This window comes from Rhinatrema bivittatum, chromosome 17 (genome assembly GCF_901001135.1).
Source record: "Rhinatrema bivittatum chromosome 17, aRhiBiv1.1, whole genome shotgun sequence".
Taxonomy (NCBI): domain Eukaryota; kingdom Metazoa; phylum Chordata; class Amphibia; order Gymnophiona; family Rhinatrematidae; genus Rhinatrema; species Rhinatrema bivittatum.
In genome coordinates this window covers 46,286,707-46,307,732 of record NC_042631.1, presented here as the reverse complement: position 1 = coordinate 46,307,732, position 21,026 = coordinate 46,286,707, and the positions used below count along the sequence as shown (strand labels likewise).

At 48.0% G+C, this 21,026-nt stretch overlaps 1 protein-coding gene across 1 annotated transcript in view; it reads left to right on the top strand.

The window, feature by feature from the left end:
• CRACR2B (calcium release activated channel regulator 2B) overlaps positions 1-21,026 on the top strand; it is a 94,207-nt gene that overhangs the window by 59,767 nt on the left and 13,414 nt on the right. The window contains 1 exon segment of the mRNA XM_029582565.1: positions 2,454-2,549. Coding sequence (XP_029438425.1) covers positions 2,454-2,549 — 96 coding nt within the window.

Sequence of the window (21,026 nt, the reverse complement as noted above, 5' to 3'; positions counted from 1 at the left end):
GTCATTTGAAATGACAGGTACCAGCGCACCCAGGTTACTGTATAGGCGCTGTATAGCGCTCTATACAGTAAAATGGATTGCGCGGGCCTAACGCTTTACGGACGCTTCTTGGACGCGGCTTGCATTTGCATGCCATTTTAATACAGTATCGAGCGGTAGGTGAGCCGGACTGTGCATGTGGCAAACGCGGGTGCGCCTGGCACTAACGCAGCTCTTCCTACCGCTCCTTACTGTATCGGCCCGTAAGTTAGCCAGATACACATGTCCAGCTAACAACTGGGATATTCAGTAGCTGTTGTGGTTAAGTGTGTTTTGGTGGATCTTGGGGTGCTGTGGAGATGACCACACCCACAGCGAGGAGCCCCATGAGGAGCCACAGCACTGGACTAGACTCGTATTGCACAAAACACAAGATAGCTCTTTATTAGACAGCTTGATGATAGCCACCAGGTGGCAGTAGTGAGGCAGTCCGTAGTTGCAGTCTCAGGGCCCTCGGCAGAGGGAGCCCTTCTCTCCTAGATGACATCAGGAGGTTCCACAGCAGGTCTTCCAGCGAGGAGATACTGTGGATGAGATAGACTGAGTTAGAGTACTCACTAGGTGTTTGCTGTTGGTATGCGATTCCACCAGGTATGTTGTAGAAGGTACAGGCACCGAGGCAGGGAGAGCAGGCCCTCGAGGAGTGAGTACCTGTTTCCTGTAAGGCACCTGAAATAAAGCAGAGGGCCCCCAAGGAGCGGGTACCCAGGTTAGCAGTTACCCCGAAGGGCAGAGAGAGAGCTTCCTGCGGTAGCACGGAAGTGGCAGAGTAGCGTAGACAGGAACGGATTTGAGTCCTTGCTAACTCAAAGAGCTAGCAAACTAGTGAAGGTAATATACTCGGATGGTGTGATGTCAGCATGAGGGAACGCCCTTGAGGTTCGCGCCAAGGGTAGTACAAAGATGTGGGTTGCGCGCACACACCCTAGTAAGTACCTGGGAGGAGCAATGGCGGGAGGCTGCACCATAGCCGTTTCGGGGACGCCAGAGAGGTTGGCTTGTAGACGTGGCGGTAGCCATCTTTCCCAGGTAAGTGGGAGGAGCCGTGAATAAGGTGAGGCAAACGGGGCGAAACCGTCTAGGACAGACAGACGCAACAGTAGCATGGCAGCACTGGAATAAGTATATCCGGCTAACTTTAGGATATCCCTATGGCGCAACCAGAGTTAGTGGCATGTTATGCCGCTAACTCCGCTTCTCCCGGAAATGCCTCCCCACCCACCCCCGACCCACCCCCAGATATGCAGCTACATTCTAACTGCATAACTCAATTTATGCAGGTAGAATGTAGCCGCATACGGCAATGAATGTCGCCATTTTGTCATTTAGATGGCTAACTTTTCAGTTATAAACAATATTTCAAAAAATGGTACACTTGGTATTCTCTGTAAATCAATCATATAGCTACAGTGTGTTTGTAGGACCTTTCCTCACAGGGTCAGGGTATTTTTACCAGACTCTCTCTCATGGTCATAGGTCCATTTTACTTTGTATTATTGTGTACCATTTTACTTTGTATTATTGTGTACCAAATGTGTACCATTTTTTGAAATATTGTTTACAACTGGGGTACTTGGAATACATAAGGTTTTAGAGCCTATTGTTGTGTGATTGATAACTTTTCAGTTAGCCATCTAAATGGCTTTTGAATATTGACCTCATTATAGACTGGATGTCCATGCTCCGGAGTCAGCAATGTTTGGAAGAAGCATATTGAGAGTGGGTCTGGCAGGTGCCCATCCAATTTAAGGGAGCTTGGGTACATTCCCGTTGTCTGGACTGATTTGGGGCAATAAGGAAGGGAAAATGTGGTTCTTACCTGATAATTTTCTTTTCTTTAGTCCCATATATCAGTCCAGAATCCCATCCTTTGATTCTGCAGACTGCTCGGGTGGGAATTATTCTGTTTGTAAATACATCTGGTTCTTTCTTTGAACAGGGGGATCCAGATAGTCTCTGGGTTGCTGCTTGGGGTTCTTATCCCCTGTTCATAGTTTTAGGGGGTTACAGTTCTGGATACTTTATTTTGCTTGATTACATGGTATACTGAGCAACTGTAGGTAGCACACGGTTCTGCAGTACATTAAAGCTTTTCTTCTCTGTCTCCATCTACTGGCAGGGGGAGGAAAAAAACAGTTTTCTGGACTGATCTGTGGGACTATAGGAAAGAAAATTATCAGGTAAGAACTACATTTTCCCTTATGTGTGACTTTTCCTCAGGCTGGCACAGTATATGATAATATTGAGCTACTTGTTAATAAGTAGAGTCTTTGTGACATGGTTCCCCTCTTGCTCTTCTCCTAAGGCTGGCAACATCCATGTTTCCTTGGCAGATATGTGGAGTTGAGATCTTTAATGGCCTGTATGGGACCATCTGTGACATGTTTAGAACTATGGCTTTGTTTGTCCTGCAGGATTCCCTGCAGCACAGGGGCAAAAACACCTTACTCCAGAGGGAGCTGAAGAACAGGGAACAGGAGCTGGAAAGCATCATTGCTGGCCAAAAACAGGTAACTAACCACCAGCATCTAACCACCAGCATCTCTTGGGGGTTCCACTCCCCCAAAACTTCTCTTGGGGGAGTGGAACCCCCAAGAGAAGTTTTGACAAGACAAACAAAATAATTTGCTGTTTACATTTTGCTTTCTTCTGTAGTTGATGTTTACCAGCCAATAAATGAACTCCTCTCCTAGTGACTCCTGTCCATGGCCAGCTCCTGAGTATTGGCAGCTATTTAGATTAGGCTGCAATGATAGAATTAACTAGCAGCTAGTTTTGTCCGGCAAGCTGTGAGTACACTAATAACTAGCAGCTAGTTCTGTCCGGCAAGCTGTGAGTACACTAATAACTAGCAGCTAGTTCTGTCCGGCAAGCTGTGAGTACACTAATAACTAGCAGCTAGTTCTGTCTGGCAAGCTGTGAGTACACTAATAACTAGCAGCTAGTTCTGTCCAGCAAGCTGTGAGTACACTAATAACTAGCAGCTAGTTCTGTCTGGCAAGCTGTGAGTACACTAATAACAAGAAGTCCTAGCAGAAACGCAGGCACTTAGGTAGCCAGGTCTGTTTGGCAAACTGTGCAGAGGGCCTAGGAGATCAGATGTTCAGGCAATAGTCACGCTTGTATTGGTGGCTATAAATAATTACAAAGCCTTGTACTTAGACATGAGAAGGGAGGTGTGCTGAGTATGAAATAAATAAGGTAATTGTATTAGGGGTTATTGGTTGGGTAGAGAGGGTTGAAATGATACAAGAGAAGGAGTGAATTTGGTTTGATTATAGGGGTATTTATGGGATTAAATGTAGATTTATAAATTTTGTTGTAATTAAATAATATTGTACTGTAATTGTTTGTTATAGTCTTGCAACAGATTTGAGTTGCTTTAAAAAAATGGAAATCAAATTGAATGAAATAAATAAATAAGGGATACAAATGAGGAAGATTACAAAAACTGTCCAGGATCAGGAGAAATATCTTGTGTAACCCTTTTTTGGCAGATTTGTCAGTATTCTGAGGGTCCATAAAAAAGGTATTTCTGGGGCTAACTCTGTTAGTCCCAAGGTTTGGATCCTTTCTGTAGGGGGAAGGATGTCGGCCATGAACCAGTCCTAGTAAGGTGGCGGACTATAAAATTTTCAATAAATAAATGTATCCTTCTAGACCCAAGCAGTGTAATGTCCTTCCTTTGTTTGCTCACAACATGCTTTCTACAATGGTGCTGCCCAGGGGCATAAGGTGGTGCACCAGCCCCAACCCTACCCCTGAAAAAAGTGCCAGGGCTGGAACTTACCCGTTCCATGGGGGTCCTGTGTAGAAAAAGGGGTCCCACTGACATCCCTTAAAAATGTCACCAGTTGATCATGAGACCAGCTCCATAGTTTCATAAAAATGGCACTGGTCTCAGGGCCAGTCAGTGCCATTTTGATGTATGGCCATATAGGAAAATGGTGTCAGCTAGCCTTGAGACTGGCACCATTTTGACTGCAGAAAAGGCCCGAAGAGGCATCAGGTTGGGCTCAGGGCTGATGCAAAGGTATTAGGAGCCCTAGGCAAACTTTGTGCTACCCACCCACCCCCTCGGTCGTACCCTCCTTGCACATAATTAAATATTCTTTTATAATAGATTCTAATAGATTTTACATGAAAAAGAACTTATGGTCTTTTGAGGCAAAAATATCACTTACAATATATATATTATATTTACATGCACTGTTGTGGGGCCATCCCGAAGATCCTGCAAAAAAGACACTTGGAAATGTGTATTTCCTAGCGTGTAGCAGATGGACTCAGAACAAGTGGGTATAGTGTGCTCGTGCTAGCAGTTGGAGACGGATCTGACGTCAGCACGGGGTATATATATCCCCACAGGAAGTGAAGCAACTCAGTAATCTCCGTCTCCAAAGCAGTTTGGAGCGCCTGCACGCTCGCTGAGCGTGTTTTCCAATACTACTTTCTACTTTCTACTTTCAAAATTTCTCAAGAAGCGAGCCCTGCACTCCTACGGTGATACCCTCGGGTCCCTCCCCCAGTTGAGTTTCCCGAGGTGATTTCTGCGATCCCTCGGAGGTCTAGGCCTCGGTCCGTGGCCGAATCACGGCAGGGATCTAGCCCCTGAGCGAGAAGGGCTCGGGCGTGGCTGAGAGGCGCCTCGGTCCCGGCGAGGACTTAGCCCCGAGCGAGACAAGTTCGGCGGCTTAGAGGCAGCGGGTGCACTTCCTCGAGCGCGGAGGTGAAGGTATTTCCCCTCTCCCCCCGCAGCCGGAGACCGCCCGGGTTACAGCCGGGAAGCACCGAAGATCAGGTAAGGCGTACATCTCTTACTTTTTGGTCTCCGAGGTACGAGGATCGGCGGCGTTGCCTGCATGTGGCATGCCGTGGAGGTCGCCATTTTGTCTGCCTTGTTCAGGTATTGAGCGCCCACGGATAGGCGCACACGGATAGGCGCCTGTTGATAGGCGCACAACGCAGCATATTGTATATCATATTGCATATTGCTGACGCATAATATTGAGCGCATATTGTATATCATTGAGCGCATATTGCTGACCGCATAATATTGAGCGCATGTTGTAAATTATTGAGCGCATATTGCTGACCGCATATTATTGAGCGCATATTGTATATTATTGAGCGCATATTGCTGATCGCATAATATTGAGCGCATGTTGTAAATTATTGAGCGCATATTGCTGACCGCATATTATTGAGCGCATGTTGTAAATTATTGAGCGCATATTGCTGACCGCATATTATTGGGCGCATATTGTATATTACTGAGCGCATATTGCTGAGCGCATACTGCTGAACGCATATTATTGAGCGCATATTGTATATTACTGAGCGCATATTGCTGAACGCATATTATTGAGCGCATATTGTATATTATTGAGCGCATATTGCTGTACGCATATTATTGAGCGCATATTGTATATTATTGAGCGCATATTGCTGAACGCATATTATTGAGCGCATATTATTGGCAGCATATCGCATAAGCGCTGGAGCCCTGCATTTGCAAGGCGCGATGGATCACTTAAATGCTCCGGCGTCTCCAGAGGCGGCACCTCCTGATTCCGGCGTGAAAGCTCTTGGCCTATGCTCAGCATGCCAGCTTAGGGCCACACAGAGCGAGGAGCCAGACTCCCTTTGTGCCCAATGTGAGGAGGCCGTGGGAGCCTCGGGCCAGGACCAGTCTCAACCGATGTTTACCGACAGTTCCCCAGGGGCCACCCAGGATCTAGCGGGCCGTCTCGAACAGCCAGGAATCCCGGGGGACCTGGTACCCCGACGGCTAGAGACCGCTTCCATTTCCTGGGTGGACTTATTTAAGGGGATCCACTCCTTTGTACAGATGCAGTCGGCTTCCCGTCCAGGCCCTGCTGCCCCGGCTGACCCTGCCCCCGGACCCTCTCGCCCTTACCGCGGGCACCCGCCTCAGGGCAGTCTGGCTCATGTGGATCCTGATGTCTCAGAGGATGAGTCCGGACCCCCCGAGGAGGGGGAACTTCCCTCGGGGATAGAGCCATATCGAACTATGAGGTGGTTCTTTCCCAAGGAAGATCTCTCCGACCTGGTTTCTCAGTGCCTGGCGGAGTTGGCTATTTCAGTCCCTAGTACCATGGAGGCATCCACGCAGAACCCCCTGCTAGAGGGTCTTCGTCCAACGGCCCGCCATTTCCCCTTCCTGCAAGCGGCACAACAGCTGATCGATCTGGAGTGGAATGCGCCGGAGGCCTCATTCAAAGGGGGTAGGGCCCTGTCGGGCATGTACCCCCTGGACCCGGCAATCAAGGATATGCTGGCATGCCCCAAGGTGGACGCCATAGTTAACGCTGTGGTCAAGCGCACTACCATTCCAGTAGAGGGGGGGGGGCGGCCCTCAAGGAGGCTCATGACCGACGCCTGGACGCCATCCTGAAACAGACCTTTGAGGTGGCAGCTCTGTCTCTGCGGATCGCAACGTGCTGCACAGTGGTGACACGTTCCTGTTTGTCACAGGTCAGGAACAATGCCCCGGCAGCGGACATGGAGTCAGCTCTCTCGTTCCTCACGGATGCCGCTTCCGACCTAGTCCGTACGACAGCCAAGGGGATCTCATCCTCAGTAGCAGCCAGGAGGCAGTTCTGGATACGGAACTGGTCAGCCGATGCTCCTTCTAAGACACGTCTCACTAGAATGCCGTTCAAGGGTTCTCTTCTGTTCGGCAGCAACCTAGATAAACTGGCCAGCACATGGGGTGCCTCTCCAGTACCCCGACTGCCGGAAGACAGGTCAAAGAGGAACCAGCTCGTCTTTCCGAGGCCCTCCAGAGGTAGAAGCTCCCAACGCTTCACTCCCTATAGGAGTCGCTACCAGGCACCTCGTCCTCAGGCCAAGAACCAGTCTTTTCGGACCAAGCAGCGCAAGAGGGGAGCCGGCTCGGGTTCAGGTCCCGGCCGCGCCTCACAATGAGAATCAGCCGATCCATCCGGGGGACGGAGCCATAGAGGGCAGGTTAACCCTCTTCTACCCCAGATGGGTCGAGATTACGTCGGACCAGTGGGTCCTCGCCATCATCCGAGAGGGCTATTATCTGGACTTCCATCACACCCCTCCGGACAGGTTTGTGGAGTCTCCGTGTCCAATCCACAAGAAGGCGGCATTAGAAGTTACCCTGGCGAGGCTCATGTCCTTGAAAGCCATAATCCCAGTACCTGCATGGGAAATGGATTCTGGGCACTATTCCATTTATATCATGGTACCCAAGAAAGAGGGCACTTTCCGACCCGTCTTGGACCTCAAGTCAGTCAACCGATACTTAAAGGTCCCGAGGTTTCGCATGGAAACTCTGCGCTCAGTCAAGATCGCAGTACAGCCAGGGGAATTCCTCACAGCCTTAGACTTGTCGGAAGCCTACCTGCATATCCCGATCCATCGGGATCATCAGCGCTACCTACGCTTCAAAGTTCTGGGATGGCACTTCCAGTTCCGGGCTTTGCCCTTCGGGTTAGCCACGGCGCCACGAACCTTCACCAAGGTGATCGTAGTGGTAGCAGCGGCGCTCAGAAGGGACGGAATCCTTGTCCATCCCTACCTAGACGATTGGCTGATCAGGGCGAAATCACGAGAGGAGAGCCATCGGGCAACCAACAGAGTGATTGCCCTTCTGGAAAGCCTGGGATGGGTAGTCAACCTAAGCAAGAGTTGCCTATAGCCTTCCCAATCACTGGAATACCTGGGAGTCCGGTTCGACACCCAGGCAGACAAAGCCAGCCTAACCACCAAGAAAGAGAAGGTCAAAGCTCCAGATGCGTCTACGTTCCTTGATGGGAGCCAGCCGGCCCATAGCTTGGGATTACCTACAGGTTCTCGGTCTCATGGCATCCACCCTGGAAGTGGTACCATGGGCAAGGGCCCATATGAGACCGTTACAACACTCCCTCCTCTCTCGATGGAGCCCACGTTTACAGAACTACACCGTGCATCTACCTCTACCCGCCAGAGTGCGGACCCAGCTACGGTGGTGGTTGCAGTCCGACCACACGAGCAGGGGGTCGAAGATGTCCTCCCCCACGTGGACTCTGCTTACCACGGATGCCAGCCTGAGCGGATGGGGAGCACCCTGCGAAGAGCTCACTGCCCAAGGGCGGTAGAACAGAGAAGAGTCGGGGTGGAACATCAACCGCCTAGAGGCACGGGCAGTCCGATTAGCCTGCCTGCGATTTGCTCACAGACTGCGGAACAGAGCAGTCAGGGTGATGTCCGACAATGCCACCACGGTGGCATACATCAACCGACAGGGCGGAACCAGAAGCCAACAGGTGTCCCTAGAGATAGCCCCGCTGATGGCCTGGGCAGAGGCGAATCTCCAGGACATCTCCGCTGTCCACATTGCCGGAAGGGACAACACCGCGGCAGACTTCCTCAGCAGAGAAAGCCTAAATCTGGGAGAATGGCAGCTGTCCCCCACAGCCTTCCAGATGATTGTGGATCAGTGGAGGACTCCGGACATGGACCTACTAGCAGACAGGTCCAATGCTCAACTACCCAGATACTTCAGCCGCAAGCGAGATCCGTTCTCTCACGGGATCGACGCCCTGGTTCAACCATGGCCTCCAGGGACCCTGCTATACGCCTTTCCTCCGTGGCCCCTGCTGGGCGCCATTATACACAAGATCCAGAGGCACAGAGATCTAGTTCTTCTAGTGGCACCAGACTGGCCAAGAAGACCCTGGTATGCGGACATGAGAAGACCACTAGCAGGGGAGCCCCTTCCCCTGCCTCCTCTCAGGGACCTGCTACGTCAAGGTCCCATCCTCCACGAGGATCCAGCTCAATTCTCTCTTACGGTCTGGCCATTGAGAGGGCTAGACTGAAGAAAAGAGGTTACTCGGAGCCGGTGATATATACACTCCTCCGAGCTCGCAAGTTTTCCACATCCCTCACCTACATAAGGATCTGGAGAGAATTTGAAGCCTGGTGCGACACTCATGGCACCAATCCACATGCGACCACAATCCCTATTGTTCTGGATTTCCTGCAGGATGGGCTTCAGAAGGATCTCTCCCTCAGCTCCATCAAGGTTCAGGTGGCTGCGCTGTCTTGCTACGGTCCCAGGAGGGGTGGCAAGACCATTGCCACGCACCCAGATGTTTCCCGCTTCCTGAAAGGAGTCAAGCACATTCGTCTGCCACTGAAGTGGCCAGTGCCCCTGTGGAACCTCAATCTAGTTTTGGATTTCCTCACGGGATCCACCTTCAGACCCCTTCGGGGCCTGTCTCTCCGCTAACTTTGAAGATGGTGTTCCTGCTGGCAGTGTGTTCAGCACGCCGCATCTCAGAGCTACAAGCGCTGTCCTGCCGTGATCCCTTTCTCAGGCTCACTCCAGATGCTATCCATCTTCGCACGGTTCCCTCCTTCTTACCTAAAATAGTCTCACAATTTCACCTCAACAAAACCATATCCTTGCCAACCACGGCGGGTTTGAAGAAGTCGGAAGAAGGGCGTTTGGCAGATTGCTGCCCAGATACCTGGAAATGACAGAAGCAATACGAAAGACGGACCATCTGTTCGTCCTTCACAGCGGGAAGAAGCAAGGAGAAGCGGCCTTTCGGCCCACCATCGCCTGCTGGATTAAAGAAGTTATCAGAGCGGCCTACGTAGAGTCCGGGAAGTCACCGCCTCTGCAGGTCAAGGCTCATTCTACCAGAGCGCAGGCGGCCTCTTGGGCAGAATCTAGGATGCTGTCGCCCGCGGAGATATGTAAGGCAGCGACTTGGTCATCCCTCCATACCTTTTCCAGATTTTAACTTCTGGATGTCCAGGCCAGGGAGGACACAGCATTTGTGAGGGCAGTCCTACGCGGTCCTCAGGCAGCCTCCTGCCCAGTTCGGGAGTAGCTTTTGTGCATCCCACTTGTTCTGAGTCCATCTGCTACACGCCAGGAAATGTTGAGATTACTTACCTGATAATCTCCTTTTCCTTAGTGTATGCAGATGGACTCAGCATCCCGCCCTGCTGCCAGTGTACATGGGTTTCACCGATTCAAGGTAAGCCATGTCATTTCTTACACGAGAGCGTCCACTCTACCTGGTGTCGACGCCTTCCGGTTGAGAACGCTGGCGGTCTCCAGCTACTATCAATCGGTCAGGGGAATCCTGTTTCACTAATTCATTGATCAGTCAGTACACATATATCCATAACAGCTTTTGCAAGGAAGATTACTGAGTTGCTTCACTTCCTGTGGGGGTATATGTACCCGTGCTGACGTCAGATCCATCTCCAACTGCTAGCACGAGCACACTATACCCACTTGTTCTGAGTCCATCTGCATACACTAAGGAAAGCATACACTAAGGAAAAGGAGATTATCAGGTAAGTAATCTCAACATTAGGTGTGGGCTTGGCCCTCAGAAAGCCATGAGTAAAGTGAATTACAATTGCAATATAGTAAACCTCCCATGCCAAAACAGCACTAATCACTAGCACCACAAATATTATAGGCTCATCTCCTCCCTTACATTCATCACCAAAGTAATTGAGTCATCTGATTTACATCAGTTATCTCAATTTCTTGAGGACCACTCACTATTGGACCAACACCACAATATTGAACTTTATTTACTTGACATTTTCCATCGCGGGTTTGACTCTGGCACAGGATATATCTTAGTACTTCTACATATTAGTTTCACATTAGACCCATTGGATCATGAATATTTCTGTCACATCTCAAAGGAATAGGCATAGGTGGTACAGTTCTTACTTGGTCTTCCTCCTATTTGGTTGATTAAACATACAAAAAAAATCATTTACTTCTTCCTGGTATTCTATACAATCTGGCATCCTGCAAGAGTCTGCTTTCTTCTGTACTATTCAACACTTACTTACACCATTGTGTCAAAGTATCGGACAGCTTGGAGTGTCATATAAGCTTTATGCTGATAACATTCAGTTTTCTTTTCCATTGCGGTGTACCTGGTATGATATCAACCACTTCTTTTCACACTGTTTATCTGCCATCCAGGATTGGCTTTTTCAGAACAAACTATCACTTAATGTTAAGAAAAACTAAGTTATTTCCTTTGGGCAGCCTGCTTCATACCCAAATCCTCCAATTCTTACACATAACAGATCAGAGTTTCAATTTTCACAGAAACATAGAAACATAGAAACATAGAAATGACGGCAGAAGAAGACCAACCGGTCCATCCAGTCTGCCCAGCAAGCTTCACACATTTGTTCTCATACTTAACTGTTTCTCTTGGCTCTTAGTAACCTTATGTTCTAATTCCCTTTTCACCCCCACCATTAATGTAGAGAGCAGTGCTGGAGCTGCTTCCAAGTGAAATATTAAGTTTGATTAGTTGGGTAAGCGGCAGCATAGCTCTCTGCCATGAAGCAGAGGGCAATGCTGGAAATGTGTGAAGTATCAGTTTTTCTTTTCCCCTGTCATTGAAGCAAGGAGTCATGCCGGACATGCACCGAAAGTGAAGAATGCCTTGAAAGTCACATTAACTATCATCAAATATTGAAAAGCCTAATAATTGGTAATACCTATAAGCCCATGAACCCATCCCTGTTTTTTTTCTTTTTTTCTTTTCTTTTTTTAATTGGGAGATGGATGCCCTTCATCCTTCTACTCTGTGAAGGTGGACACCTACCACCGGCCACTGGCATCCCGCTCCGTTAATGCCTCTGTGGCTACTGCCGCTCCATGCAGTGTTTTACTACCTGCTCTTTATATGCGTCCTCTAGAACTGATGGATCCCATCCCTGGGTTTTTTTTATTATTTATTTAATTGGGAGATGACAGCCCTCCATCCTTCCGCTCCGTGAAGGTGGACACCTACCACTGGCCACTGGCATCCCGCTCCGTGAATGCCTCTGTGGCTACTGCCGCTCTGTGCAGTATTTTACTACCTGCTCTTTATATGGACACCTACCACTGGCCACTGGCATCCCGCTCCGTGAATGCCTCTGTGGCTACTGCCGCTCCGTGCAGTATTTTACTACCTGCTCTTTATATGTGTCCTCTAGACCTGATGGATCCCATCCCTGTTTTGTTTTTTGTTTTTGTTTTTTATTTAATTGGGAGATGACAGCCCTACATCCTTCCGCTCCATGAAGGTGGACACCTACCACTGGCCACTGGCATCCCGCTCCGTGAATGCCTCTGTGGCTACTGCCGCTCCGTGCAGTATTTTACTACCTGCTCTTTATATGCGTCCTCTGGACCTGATGGATCCACAATATTTATCCCATGCCCCTTTGAAGTGCTTCACAGTTTTGGACTTCACCACTTCCTCCGGAAGGGCATTCCAGGCATCCACCACTCTCTCCGTGAAGAAATTCTTCCTGACATTGGTTCTTAGTCTTCCTCCTTGGAGCCTCAGCTCGTGACCTCTGGTTCTGCTGATTTTTTTCTGTTGGAAAAGGTTTGTCATTGTCTTTGGATCGTTAAAGTTTTTCAAGTATCTGAAAGTTTGAATCATATCACCCCTGCTCCTCCTTTCCTCCAGGGTGTACATATTTAGATTCTTCAATCTCTCCTCGTATGTCAACCGATGAAGACCCTCCACCTTCCTGGTCGCCCTTCTCTGTACCGCCTCCAACTTGTCCTTGTCTCTTTGTAGATACGGTCTCCAGAACTGAACACAGTACTCCAGGTGAGGCCTCACCAAGGACCTGTACAAGGGGATTATCACTTCCCTTTTCTTACTCGATATTCCTCTCTCTATGCATCCCAGCATTCTTCTGGCTTTTGCAATCGCCTTGTCGCATTGTTTCGCCGACTTCATATCATTAGACACTATCACCCCAAGGTCTCTCTCCTGCTCCGTGCACATCAGCCTTTCCCCCCCCATCGAATACAGTTCATTCGGATTTCCACTCCCCAAATGCATGACTTTGCACTTCTTGGCATTGAATTTCAGCTGCCATATCTTCGACCACTCTTCCAGCTTCCTTAAATCCCGTCTCATTCTCTCCACTCCTTCCGGCATGTCCACTCTGTTGCAGATCTTAGTGTCGTCCGCAAAAAGACAAACCTTACCTTCTATCCCGTCCGCAATGTCGCTCACAAAGATATTGAACAGGACCGGTCCCAACACCGATCCTTGCGGTACACCACTTAAAACCGCTCTCTCTTCAGAGAAAGTTCCATTTACCATCACGCATTGTCTTCTGTCCGTCAACCAGTTTGCAATCCAGGTCACCACTTCGGCACTCACTCCCAAGCTTTTTGTTTTATTCACCAGTCTCCTGTGCGGAACCGTATCAAAAGCTTTGCTGAAATCCAAGTAGATGACATCTAGCGCTCTTCCTTGATCCAATTCCTTGGTTACCCAGTCGAAAAAGTCAATCAGATTTGTCTGACAGGATCTTCCCCTGGTGAATCCATGCTGCCTCTGGTCCATCAATTCTCCGGACTGTAGATATTTCACTATTCTCTCTTTCAACAGTGACTCCATTACTTTTCCCACCACCGAAGTGAGGCTAACCGGTCTGTAGTTACCAGCCTCTTCTCTGTTCCCACTCTTGTGAAGCGGGACCACCACCGCTCTTCTCCAGTCACTCGGCACCACTCCCGTTTCTAGGGATCTATTGAACAGGTCACACAGCGGACCCGCCAGCACATCTCTGAGCTCCCTCAGAATCCTTGGATGAATCCCATCAGGCCCCATGGCTTTGTCCACCTTCAGATTCTTTAGCTCTTCCCATACATTTTCTACTGTAAAATGATTTTCATCTATTCCACTACCCTCCAGCTTCTTGTGTAGAAATGGTCCTTCTCCAGGGTCTTCTTTAGTGAATACAGAGCTGAAGTATTCATTTAATATTTCTGCCATTTCTTCGTCTCTCTCCACACATTGATCATTTCCACCTTTCAATTTCACTATACCACTATGGACTTTTCTCTTTTCGCTGCAAGCTTGCAATCTTGGCATCTTCCTAGCTCCAGAATTAACTGTGAAAGCATACATACAGTCAGCAGCCAAGCTTCGTTTTTCAAGCTAAAGCTACTTCATCATCTCAAGCCCCTTTTGGAACAGGCTAATTTTTGTACTGTCTTACAATCTCTTGTACTCTTAGGTCTTGATTTCTGTTATTCTCTATATTCAGGTTTACCTTATTACACCACACAACTCTTACAAATTATCAAAATTCTGCTGCCTGATTACTTACTGGATCACAAATATGAAATCATATTACTCCTGCTCTGACAGCACTACATTGGCTTCCTGTTCAGTACAAAACCACCGTTATTATTCACAACCTTCTTCACAACATCTCTTCAATCTACCCTCAGAATACACTCTCCTTCACGTGCTTTTTGCTTGGCTGGCCAGTTCCTATTTGATATTCCTTCTCCAAAAGTCACATGCCTTACTATCCACCAGCAATGCAAATATTATCAACCAGGGAATGCTCCTTCTGTATTTATGGGCCTACCCTTCGGAATTCTCTGCCAAGTAATAAACATCTGATCAAAGACCCTAAATATTAAATCAATTATTCAGAACAGACCTAAATAACATCCAGTAATTAAAACAAGGATTACAAAAAATACCCCGCTCTTCATACCTGGGAACTTTTGATTTCCAGATGCCATGAGATTATCTTGGATTAACAGGAGAAGAGAGAGAGTTGTTGTGCACAAACTTTCTCCTCTCTTTCGCTTTCACACAACATGCTGTCTTGCTCGCTCGCTCTCTCTCTCTCACTCTCTCTCTCTCTCTGTCTCACACACACACCCACACACACTCATGCTTTCTCGCATCAGGTGCATATATGAGAGGGCAACGAATGGAGAACTACCTGTAACACCAGAAATGGGAATTATTAATACTTAGTGATGACTTTCGGCCTATGCAGTGCCCCAGCAGATTTCCTAATTTCATGAAATATATCTTTAGAAACTTAGGGCCGGATTTTAATACCTACGTGTGGGCGTAGATTTTATAATATGCGTGCACAGCCGCGTGCATGATATAAAGTCTGGGGTCGGCGCGCACAAGGGAGTGCACACTTGTGCACCTTGAGCGTGCTGAGCCCTAGGGGAGCCCTGATGGCTTTCCCTGTTCCCTCCGAGGCCGCTCCGAAATCGGAGCGACCTCGGAGGGAACTTTCCTTCCCCGCCCCCCCCAGCCTTACCTAAAACCCCCCTGACCTTTATTTTTCAAGTTGCGCCTGCCTCTAGGCAGGTGTAGGTTGCATGCGCCAGCCAAGTGCCGGCACGCGATCCCCCAGCCTAGAGGCCCTACGGAGACCTCTGGCCATGCCCCAGTCCCACCCTGGTCCGCCCCTTTTTTTCAAGCCCTGAGACATACGCGTGTCCCGGGGGTTGTGTGCGTCGCCAGGCCTATGCAAAATAGGCTCGGCGCACATAACCCCAGCTGGATTTACACGCGTAGGGCTTTTAAAATCTGCCCCTTACTATATACCTGTGTCGTACTCTACTTGGATGACATTCTGATATACTCAAGCCAATCTTCTCTAGCATTACTCTCATATTAAAATTGGTACTATATCTATGTGACAACTCTGGAAAAATGTGTATTTGAACAATCGGAAGTGGTCTTTTTGGGCTGTATCATTTCAGCACAAGGGCTCTGGATGGACCTGTCCAAACTAGCAGCAATCACTGATTGGCCATAAGTCATTCAATGCTTCCTAGGCTTTGCCAACCTCCACAAACAATTTATTCATTATTTTTCTGCAATAATCGTGCCCATCACTGCACGCACAAAAAGGGGAGCAGACTCTGTGGATGCAGTGCAAGTCTTTACCCAGCTGAAGACGGCTTTTATCACTGCCCCAAAGCTACCCGTCCCTTCTTTCCAGAGCTGGACTCATTGGTAGTAGGGGTAGGAGGCATGCTCTCACAGCCTCCTAGCTGTAAACTCCTTTCTTAAGGATTTTACGCTAAAAGTTATTCTCCATCTGAAAAGAACTATGGCATTAGTGACCACGAATAACTTGCTATCAAGTTGGATCTGGAAGGAATGGCATCACTTTTTGGAGGGTGCGTTGAACTCATTTACCATGTATACAGGATCTACAGACAGCTAAAAGACAACCCAAACAGAATGTTAGGAATTATTAGGAAGGGAATGGAAAATAAAATGGAAAATATCAAAATACCTCTGTATCACTCCATGGTGAGACCACACCTTGAATACTGTGTACAATTCTGGTCGCCGCATCTCAAAAAAGATATAATTGCGATGGGGAAGGTACAGAGAAGGGCAACCAAAATGATAAAGGGGTTGGAACAGCTCCTCTATGAGGAAAGGCTGAAGAGGTTAGGGCTGTTCAGTTTGGAGAAGAGACGGCTGAGGGGGGATATAATAGAAGTCTACAAAATCATGAAAGGACTTGAACAAGTTCATGTAAATATGTTATTTACTCTCTCAGATAATAGAAGGACCAGGAGTACTCCATGAAGTTAGCAAGTAGCTCATTTAAAACAAATCAAAGAAAATTCTTTTTCACTCAGCGCATAGTTAAGCTCTGGAATTCATTGCCAGAGGATGTGGTTACAGCAGTCGGTGTAACTGGATTTAAAAAAGGTTTGGATAAGTTCCTAGAGGATAAATCAATAAACTGCTATTACAGTAATTAATAAGCAATAGTAGTTTGTGATCTATCAAATGTTTGGGTACTTGCCAGGTACATGTGACTTGGATTGGCCACCGTTGGAAACAGGATACTGGGTTTGATGGGCCCTTGGTCTGAGCCAGTATGGCATTTCTTATGTTCTTGTCTCTACGACTGCAGCGTAGCTCTATAGGCCTGCATTTTTATTTCTTTTTTCTTTTCCACGGCATTGCTGATCTCCCTGGCCCTCTCCTCACCATTGCAGCAGCGGGAAATGCTCCCAAGGCCTTCCCTCACAACCCCCCCCCCCCCCATTGCACCCTCACCTTGGCTGAAGGCCTCTGACTGATTTCTGCCGATGGCCCCCCCCTTATGTTAGAGCTATGGCAAAAGATAACCCTTCCCACTGCCTCGGCTCTTTTTGCCCACCTCTTCCCACAGCCCTGCCTGGATCACTCCTGCCCACCAGTATAAGTAATTTACTTCAAGCTCTTATATTTGCGAAAATAGCTTATTGTAATGCTTTGCTGCTGGGACTTCCCATTTCAACAATCCGCCCTTTACAGCTTTTGCAGAATTTGGCAGCCCGGCTCTTAACCAGGAGTCAAAAACAAGACCACATCACGTCTGTACTTAGAGAACTTCATTGGCTCCCTGTTTTCTGTAGAATCCAGTTCAAATGTCTGTCTAGGATATATAAAGCTCTTTATGAAGACAAAATAGAATGGTTCAATTCTGCCCTACACCTTCATACACCACAACGGAATCTGCGGTCTTCTGGTAAAGCTTTATTATCAGTTCCTTCACCGAAACTTGCACACCTCAATTTCGTTCGAGACCGAGCATTGTCATTGGCGGGCCCAAAAATTTGGACTAGCCTGCCCACTGAACTAAGATTGGAGTCTCAATCTAACACGTTTAAGAAAAAGTTAAAAACTTGGCTATTTGAGCAGGCCTTTACTAACTTAAGAGTCTTTCTACTTACCCTTGCCTTTCCATCCCTTTTATAGTTTTATCATCAGTAAGAGATTTTATGACAACAATATGTGGTAATGTTAGGTATTTAATTCTATTTTATAGAGTGTTATAGCGATTTTAAGTTTTTTTTTAATGTTTATAATAATTTTTAATTTTTTTTTGAATACCGGTATATAAAAGTGAACTAAATAAATAAATATTTAGAGATGGCAGGGGAAAAGAGAGAGAGTGGGAGTGTGAGAGGGGGAATGCATGTGTGCGTATGTGTCAGTGGGTGCAAGGCAGTGTGTGTGTCAGCAGGTGTAACCAAGTGTGTGAGTGTCTGTGTCTGTCTGTTTGAACCAGTTGGTGTGACTGTGTGTGTGTGTGTTTATATGTGTCAGTGGGAGCGAGAAAGCATGTGTATGTGTCGGGTGTGAGGAAGCGTATGTCAGCGTCAGTGGGTGGGAGGGAGCGTGTGTGTATGTGTTAGTGCGAGGGAGTGTGTTTATGTGTGTGTCAGCATGCATGTGAGGGGAGAGAAAGTTTGTGCGCTCCCTCCCCCAACTAATCCAGAACAATCTCAGGGTGATTGGAAAGTATAGAAAGTGGGGGGATTTTTTAAATTCTTAATGGTTTTAATTATTGGGTGTTTTCTGATGTGTCTGCTGTTTTAAAATATTTTATTGGTTTTTAGGAAACTTTTAAAAGTTTTATGAGTTTAATTATTGGATGTTCAGCTGTTTTGAAGTATTTATTCTTTTTATTATTGTGGCTTTACTATTGCTGATTTATATTTCTTGATTTGGTATTTTATGAGGAAAGGTAATGTTTCTCTTTTTCCATTGTTGCACTGAATACAGGATCTAGCTTGTTGCAGTTTCCAATTCAGTTTTTGTCTGCACATTCCTATTTATACTTTATGGTCTCTTTATTCTGAATTTAGTGAGGGTTGATCTGTGTTCTGCACATGTGACAGAGATGAGGTATTCTGCTAGCATGCAGTTTCTGCGTAGGGACCTATAGTAGCTTAGCTTGTTCTGGTTTCCAAATTGGTATATATGTAGCATTGCCTTTTCTTAGGTAGAGCTGTCACTGTTTGAATTCTGGCTCTTATTGCTGTTTTTATATTGGAGTTTGATGAAATTTTAATTGTAATTCAGTTTATCCAAGGCTTTCTGAGAGCCGAGCTCACACCCAACATCTGTTACAATAGGCTTAATGCAATATGGGATCCAAGTGTCTCTTTATTTTTTATTTTGCAGGGTTTTCTGGTTGGCAGCACAGCAGTGCATGTAAATATAATGTACAAGCTGTAAGTGATACTTTTACCTCATAAGTCTGTACTTTGAATGGCCTTTTAAATATAAAACCAGTTATAAATGCATAATTGTTAATTGTGTATGGGGAGGAAGGGGCTGGGGGTACAAAGCTGTAAGGTTTACCCATGATGCCTAGTACCCTTGCATCAGTCCTGGCTGCTCCTGATCCATGTGAGAAAGCTGGATTCTGCAGCTGTACTGCTTTGGATCCTGTGGCTCTCGCGCCCATTCTCAGTGTGAGGGCTCTAGGGGCCGCCCCAGGCAGTCGCAGACCCCGAGGCCTCAGCCAGCGCCCCAGCCAAGCTGCACTATGGGGTTTTGACTGGCTGTGGGGGAGCATACGCCAATCAGCCATTCCCGTGATGCCAAGCGGCTGTGGTTCTTTGGGGACCACTGGCCCAGTGTCAGACCAGTCGGTCCTGTCCATTATTCGTTGAGGGTATCAGTTGAACTTCCTGGGTGTTCCCTCGGACTCTCCCCAATGCCCCCCTTGGGGGTCTGTCCTCGCATCAGGAAATACTCTTGAGGGGCTCTCCACCCTAGTAACAGCCAGAGCAGTCGAACCCATTCCACTGCACAGCAAGGGCCGGGGTTCTACTCTCGCTATTTCCTGATTCCAAAGAGAACTGGGGGACTCCATCCTATTTTGGATCTGAGGGCCTTGAACAAGTTTCTAAGAAGAGAAAAGTTCAAAATGGTCTCTCTGGGCACTCTGATTCCCCTCCTGCAAAGAGGAAACCGGCTTTGCTCCCTCAATCTGACAGACACATTTGCCCACATCGAGATCTTCCCTGACCACAGGAAGTATCTTTGGTTCGTCGTGGGCGAGAGGTATTTCCAGTACAGGGTGTTGCTGTTCGGCCTTGTCTCAATCCCACATGTCTGGCAGTAGTGGGTGCACACTTCCGCTGTCTGGGGGTGCAGGTGTTCCCCTACTTGGACGGATGGCCACCCAGGAGGGAGCACTTTGGTCCCTGCACTTGACCATTCAGGTGTTGGAGTCCCTAGCGATTGTCATCAACTACCCGAAGTTCCATCTTACTCCGTTGCCTCACTTGAGCTTTATCGGAGCCCAGCTGAATACGGCTCAGGCCAGGGCCTATCTTCCTTGCAATCTGGCATCCCTTGCGGGAATGGTTCACTGGAGCCGGCAGGTCTCAGCCCGCCACTGCTCTGTCCATATTACTCTCCTGGCTCACTTACAAATGAGCAAAGTTCAATGGACACTGTGGTCCCAATGGCAGCAGGCCATCCAGGACCTCAGTGTGCACATCCATGTTACTCCGGCTCTCTGGACCTCCTTGTCTTGGTGGGAAAGCCTGCCCAGTTTGGAAAAGGGGGATCCGTTTCAGTGTCCCCCTAGCCAAGTTGTGTTTACCAAGGATGTGTCCACCCTGGGTTGGGATGCCCATATGGAGGTGCTCTGAACCAGGGTCGGTGATCTGCTTGGGAAGCCCAGTGCTAGATCAACTTCTTGGAACTTCAAGGGATCCATTACATGCTTTGGACATTCAGGAACCACCTATTCAACAAAGTGGTCCTGATCCAGACCAACAACCAAGTGGCAATGTGGTACATCAAGAAGCAGGGAGATACGAGGTTGTTCCTCTTGTGCCAGGACGCAGTTCGGATTTGGTCAAGGGCTTGGTGCCAGGGGCATACTGCTATGAGCCATGTATCTTGCCGGCCCCACAAGTAGTCCCTGAATCAGGAAGTAGCAGATCGGACCTTCCACCTCTGGGGAACCCTTGCAACAGCAATCAAAACAATTCTGCTCCCTGTACAAGGGGGATGGCAAACCAGCCTCTGATGCCTTCGCCCACCATTGGGGCGAGGGCCTTCTGTATGCATATCCTCCGCTTCCCCTGGTGATGAAGACTCTTCTGAAGCTCTGGCATGACAAGGGGACTATGATCCTCATAGCCCCTCATTGGTCGAGGCAGATCTGGTTCCCATTCCTGCAGGATCTCTCTGTCTGAGAACTGATCGGTTTGGGGATTTCCCCTGACCTTGTCTCACAGTATCAGGGCAGGCTGCACCATCCCAACCTCAGGGCATTGTCTCTGATGGCCTGGATGTTGAGAGGCTAATTCTGCAGCCCCTTGACCTGTCGGATGATGTGTCTTG